This window comes from Malaclemys terrapin, chromosome 3 (genome assembly GCF_027887155.1).
Source record: "Malaclemys terrapin pileata isolate rMalTer1 chromosome 3, rMalTer1.hap1, whole genome shotgun sequence".
Lineage (NCBI taxonomy): Eukaryota > Metazoa > Chordata > Testudines > Emydidae > Malaclemys > Malaclemys terrapin.
Genome location: NC_071507.1, coordinates 209,161,498 through 209,167,293, shown reverse-complemented (window position 1 = coordinate 209,167,293; position 5,796 = coordinate 209,161,498). Strand labels below are relative to the sequence as shown.

Here is a 5,796-nt window from a genome sequence, read left to right as displayed (position 1 = left end):
ATCACTCTCGCTCTCCCCCATGCTGGCCATTTTCTCCTGACGCTTGAACCTGTGACCTTGTCCTTAGAGATGGGTCTGGATCCGAACACCCTGGACTCTGGGGAAGCCAGGCTCTGAGATACCAGAACCAGCCACCTGTATAATAGAGCTAAAGCTGTCTCCTTTCAAACCCGGGCCAGAATCCACAGAACTCCTGGCATGCAGATAACGCCCTGACCAGCACTTTCTCCAGGAGCGGCACCTGGCCAAGCCCCCTGAATCAGCACATGATCCGACAGCACAGAGCCTACAGACTGTTTCCATTCACTGTTGGTTCTTTATTGATGTGTTCTCTCTAACAATGCGTTCGGAGCTGTACAGGACACTAAATGAGGACAGTCCCTGACTCAAGAGCTTCCAACCTCAGAGATGGAGACGGGACGTGCTGGAAGCTGAGAGAGATAATGGTTGGGTTCTAATCTGGGGGACATCATGGAAGGAGCAAGTCTCACAAGGAGCATTGTCCATCTCTAAAGGACAGAGCACGGGAGATGGGCTGGCAAGCTTCATTTCTCTTCTCCTGCGTCCCGTCCTCCCTCAATAAAACACCTTCTCCAGGTACGCGTTCAGGAACATGCCGGTGCAATCCAGCTCCTCCCGCATGGTGCAGAACTTCCGGAAGCCGGGATACATCTTCTCAAAGTCCTTCCGGGTACAAGTGTGAGCCTACAAGAGAGTGACTGTGTCAGCGAACCCTCCGCCCACGAACACTGAGCAACAACGGCAGACATGAGCTCTCTGTGTGTTCGTCTGGAGAGATCTACAGGCGCGTTCACTGCCTGGGGCCAAACAAAGCAACAGAGTCCCGACCCCAGAGGCTTTACAATCTGTTGTCCCACAAACTTATACAGGATCGTTTTAGGGGTCAAGGCAAAGATGCCACATTTATTATTAATCTGTAACTATTAACAAATACCTCAATGCTTATACACATACAGTCACACACACACACACACACACCAAAATGTTCTGCAGCTGCTGGATAGTTACCAGTCCTGAGTGTAGTTTGAGTTCGCAGCTTGGGATCGTAGCTCGTGACAGCTAACTGGCCAGGAGAGCTGAGCACGAGGGGGAGCCGGGTCTCTGTCGGGCGCGCACCGATGCTCCTTGATGTTGATAGCAGAACGTTACCCAAAGTCTCTCATCTCACCCTTCCTTTTTTATAGGAGTTTTTGGATTCAAAGTCTCTAGGTCTCGCTGTGTCACGCCGCCTCTGGGTTTGACTTGATTACCCGTCAATTGCAGGCGTGACTGTCAGCCTGGGACCTGGCTTTGATCTTCCTTCTGTTGTTTCTTTTTAAGGTGGATGCTTCTTTCTTGAGTTAGGGCTGTTGTCTAGTTCTTTAGCCGTTGGTATTTGAACTTTTATCTCATCAGGACGGGTTGGTGCTGGAGGTTGATTCTATCACCCATACATCCCTCATTCACACATCTTAACTAGACTAATAAGGTTACAGCAGGGTTTGCAAAAATGAAGGTTGCAGCAAGCCCTTACAAAATGGAGTAAGCATTTTAAAATGGGGTTTGAATTACAATATGCATCCGAAGAAGTGGGCTGTAGTCCACGAAAGCTTATGCTCTAATAAATTTGTTAGTCTCTAAGGTGCCACAAGTACTCCTGTTCTTCTTAATATGGCACAGAAGTTACAATGTAGGCAAAATGGCAAGTGTAATAGAAGTTACAATGTAGCAAAATGACAAGTGTAATGAAAGTTACAATGTAGTAACAGAAGTTACAATGGTACAGTGGATAACTTAAAAACAATTTCATTCACATTGGTTCTACAAATCAGGCTGGCTCCATCTGGACAGGAGCAGCACAGGGTGGTGTGGTTCTTACAGTGAAACCTGCCCTGAAACCCCCCTGCCTCAGACACCTTTAGGGACATCTCCCGTTTTGTAAACCCGGGTCTGCGGCTCATTTCCAAGCCCAGCCCTGAGAATCCACACTGCATGGTAAACCCGGGCTTACAATTGCTGGGTCTGGGTCTTCCAGTCGTGCTAATGTGTCCACGCTGCACAACATAGACCTTCTGACTCCGGTCCACAGCTTGTCCTGGGTCCCCACTGCACAACGGCAGGGGTTGGACCCGACTCACAGCAGAACCTGGGCTCTGACCCACCCCCTAGCAGGGTCCTAGGGCCCAGGCTCTGAGTGCTTGGTGTGTGGACGGAAGAGGGACTTGGTCTCAAACCTGAACCAGAGCCCGGGCTCCGTGTGCAGTGTAGACAGACCCTCTATGTCTGAAGGGACCACTTTGCTCATCCATGAGGTTCTAAAGGCCACGTTTGCCCTCACGGGTCTAGACTGAAAGCTGAGCCATACCACCCCTTCCCCCATCTCTCCTCAGCCCCATTGCCCTAGGACGATCCTCACCTACCGCCCCTCCTTGAATCTAATGAGGCCTTTCCCTGCCCCCAGAGGGACAATGACTGATTCATGCCACCCCACCCCTGCCCGGCCCCTAGCCCCACTGCCCTGTATATGGCCTCCTGTGCCCCTCACAGTGAGTGAGGGGGCTGGGAACCTGCAGCAGTGGAGATAGGGCATGGCAGAGAGGACAGGCCAGAAGGTTCCCAGATGAGTCGGATCAAGACTCTGCCTCAGCGAGCATCTAGGCCGGCCCTACTCCACCCTCCCACCCCCGCAGCCACCCTCCTTGTTACCCTCGGAGCCTGGAGTGTGAGTCCCAGTGTCTAGTTCACAGGGTTAAAGAGCAAGGGCTGGGTTCAGAGACCTGCGCTCTGATTCCTCCCTGAGCCCACGGGCCAGGCTACAGCGGTACCTTTGCCCAGTGCGGTCGCCCCCCAGCCTTCTTCATGACGCTCTCATAGGCCAGCCAATAGTCCAGCCGGGGCACGTCCTTCCCGTAGGGCCTGAGGGTACAGGGCAGAGTCAGTGGCTAGCAGCTGCCTCCGTCCCCCTTCCCAGGGGGTTTCTTTGGCATTAAGACCACAAAGGGGGCACATGACACAAACTCATTCACCTCTTACATGGACTGGTCACTGGGGGAGACAGAGCTACCCTCGCCTTCACAGAGGTTATGGATTTCCCCACTGGGGGATGCTCATGGGACCTACTGGAGTTTGAGTTCTGCAGCCAGCCCTACTCGGGCCAGCAGTGGGGTGTGACCCCGGCACTGTCGGCGCTAGAAGCAGCAGCCGCGGCCACGTGAGCTCAAGGACTAACCCCAGCTGGGTAGGGCCTGCGGTAGACTCTGCTCCAGCTCAGACTAGATGCGCTCTGTCTCCTAAGCCTGGGTTAAAACTAAGCCACGGGCACCTGGGGTGAATGTCAGGAAAAGCTTCTTGGGAGGGAGATGGTGGATCTCTGCTGTGCAGTGTCCCCCGGGAAAGGGCTGGAGACCCATCGCTTGGGACATTTAACATCAGACCGGACAGGGCCCTGGGGAACAGGCTGAGGAACATTTTTGGGTCTGTGTTTGTCCAGCACAACGGGGTCCTGGTCCATGACGGGGCCCCTAGACATCCCCACAATACGAACAATTAACAACAAGTAACAATAAGAATTCCCAGTGGGACAGGACCCGACAGCTCTTTTAATCTCATGTTCATGATCAAACCAACCAGCTGGGAATAAATAATCAACTCAGCCCTTAAAATCCCCATGAACCAGCCCGTGTTGTAATCCCCATGTGACATGTGGGGAAACTGAGGCACGGGGAGGGGACTTGACTGCCCAAGGTCCCATAGCTGGGAACATAAGTCAGGACTCTCAAGACACTGGACAGTTTTTCTGCCCCCGTGCAGCAGGTGAAGAGAACTCTGGGGTCGCCGCCCACCAACTCCGAGCGGAGCACGAGCAGTGAGATCTGGATCGGCCGAGCCGTCGACGTCTGGTAACACCAGCTTCCAATGTGCTGGTTAACTCTGGCTTGTGCTGCAGCCCCCGGCCCTGCCAGAGCCAGAGCCCCGTTCCTCCCGGCCCAGCCCCCGCTTTACCTGTACATGATGATGTTCATGTAGCAGCTGTCTCTCTGGAAACAGGGACTCAGCAAGATGTCGTCCCCCCGAGCAAAGCGCACCTCCACTGGGTAGTGTGCCACCACTTTGGGGTTGTTCTCCAGCTCGGCCTTCAGCTCCAGCAGGGCCTCCTTCGTCTTCTCACTGCCCAGGTGCAAACCGCCCCCAGAGCGCATGTTAGCATTGGAGCCACCATCTCGCTGCTGGGCCTCAAACCGCCCTTCCCCACAGTGGGGCGAGCTCAGAGCCTGACCACATCTCCCCCTAGCGCTGGAAGGGCAGGGGCTGGGGGTCGAGATTGAGGGGCACCAGCAGAGCTGTGTGGGGGTGCCCAGCAGGGCCGGCTTTAGGCCAATTCCACCAATTCCCCCGAATCGGGCGCCGCGCTTAAGAGGGCCCCGCGCCCAGTCGGAGGGTCGCCCAGAGTGGGGGGCAAGTGGCAGAGAATCCCTTCCTTGGCTAGAGGCACCTTTTTAATTTTTACTCACCCGGCGGCGCTCCAGGTCTTTGGCAGCGGGTCCTTCACTCGCTCCGGGTCTTTGGTGGCACTTTGGCGGCGGGTCCTTCAGTGCCGCCGAAGACCCGGAGTGAGTGAAGGACCCGCCACCAAAGACTAGGAGCGCGGGCCGGTGAGTACAAGCCCCACGTGTTTTTTTTAACGTGGTTTTTTTTTTTTTTTTTTTAGTCATCCCTGTCAGGGCCCCGTCAAAACTGTTTGAATCGGGCCCCGCACTTCCTAAAGCCGGCCCTGGTGCCCAGGGCTGGGATAGCAGGGAGCTGTGGGTTCGGACTGAGGGGATCAGCAGAGTTCTGCGGGGGGTGCCCAGGGCTGGAATAGCAGGGGGCTGAAGGTTGGGCTGAAGGGCACTGGCAGAGCTAAACCCATTGGCATTGGGGGGAGGGATAGCTCAGTGGTTTGAGCATTGGTCTGCTAAACCCAGGGTTGTGCATTCAATCCTTGAGGGGGCCACTTAGGGATCTGGGGCAAAATCAGTACTTGGTCCTGCTAGTGAAGGCAGGGGACTGGACTGGACTTGATGACCTTTCAAGGTCCCTTCCAGTTCTAGGTGATAGAATAGAATAGCTGGGGGGAGCAGGGCTGGAAGAGTCAAGGGGGGCTGCGGGTTTGGGGCTGAGGCACACTGGCAGAGCTGAGGGGGAGTGCTGGAATAGCCGGCGGGCTGTGGAGGGCTGGCAGAGCTGAGGGGGAGCAGGGCTGGAATAGCCGGCGGGCTGTGGCGGGCTGGCAGAGCTGAGGGGGAGCAGGGCTGGAATAGCCGGCGGACTGTGGCGGGCTGGCAGAGCTGAGGGGGAGCAGGGCTGGAATAGCCGGGGGGCTGTGGCGAGCTGGCAGAGCTGAGGGGGAGTGCTGGAATAGCCGGCGGGCTGTGGAGGGCTGGCAGAGCTGAGGGGGAGCAGGGCTGGAATAGCCGGGGGGCTGCGGGTTGGGGCTGAGGCACGCCGGCAGAGCTGAGGGGGAGCAGGGCTGGAAGAGTCAGGGGGGGCTGCGGGTTGGGGCTGAGGCACACTGGCAGAGCTGAGGGGGAGTGCTGGAATAGCCAGGGGGCTGTGGCGGGCTGGCAGAGCTGAGGGGGAGCAGGGCTGGAATAGCCAGGGGGCTGTGGCGGGCTGGCAGAGCTGAGGGGGAGCAGGGCTGGAATAACCAGGGGGCTGCGGGTTGGGGCTGAGGCACGCTGGCAGAGCTGAGGGGGAGCAGGGCTGGAATAGCCGGGGGGCTGCGGGTTGGGGCTGAGGCACGCTGGCAGAGCTGAG

The 5,796-nt window shown here is 56.6% G+C and overlaps 1 protein-coding gene across 1 annotated transcript; it reads right to left on the bottom strand.

Annotated features, from left to right (window-relative positions):
* Nucleotides 1–296: 296 nt before the first annotated feature.
* Nucleotides 297–4,199, bottom strand: LOC128834314 (L-gulonolactone oxidase-like). Its single transcript, XM_054022923.1, has 3 exons — nt 4,003–4,199; nt 2,826–2,916; nt 297–705 (listed from the first exon to the last, which is right to left on the bottom strand). The coding sequence occupies exons 1-3, from the start codon at nt 4,197–4,199 to the stop codon at nt 577–579; spliced, it is 417 nt and encodes a 138-aa protein (XP_053878898.1). The 3' UTR covers nt 297–576.
* Nucleotides 4,200–5,796: the final 1,597 nt, after the last annotated feature.

Coding starts and splice junctions, on each gene's coding strand:
- LOC128834314 (XM_054022923.1), bottom strand. CDS start 4,199: ATGCGCTCTGGGGGCGGTTTGCACCTGGGCAGTGAGAAGACGAAGGAG. Junction 2,917..4,002: donor ATGAACATCATCATGTACAG/GTAAAGCGGGGG, acceptor CTGTACCCTCAG/GCCCTACGGGAAGGACGTGC. Junction 706..2,825: donor GGCGACCGCACTGGGCAAAG/GTACCGCTGTAG, acceptor ACTCTCTTGTAG/GCTCACACTTGTACCCGGAA.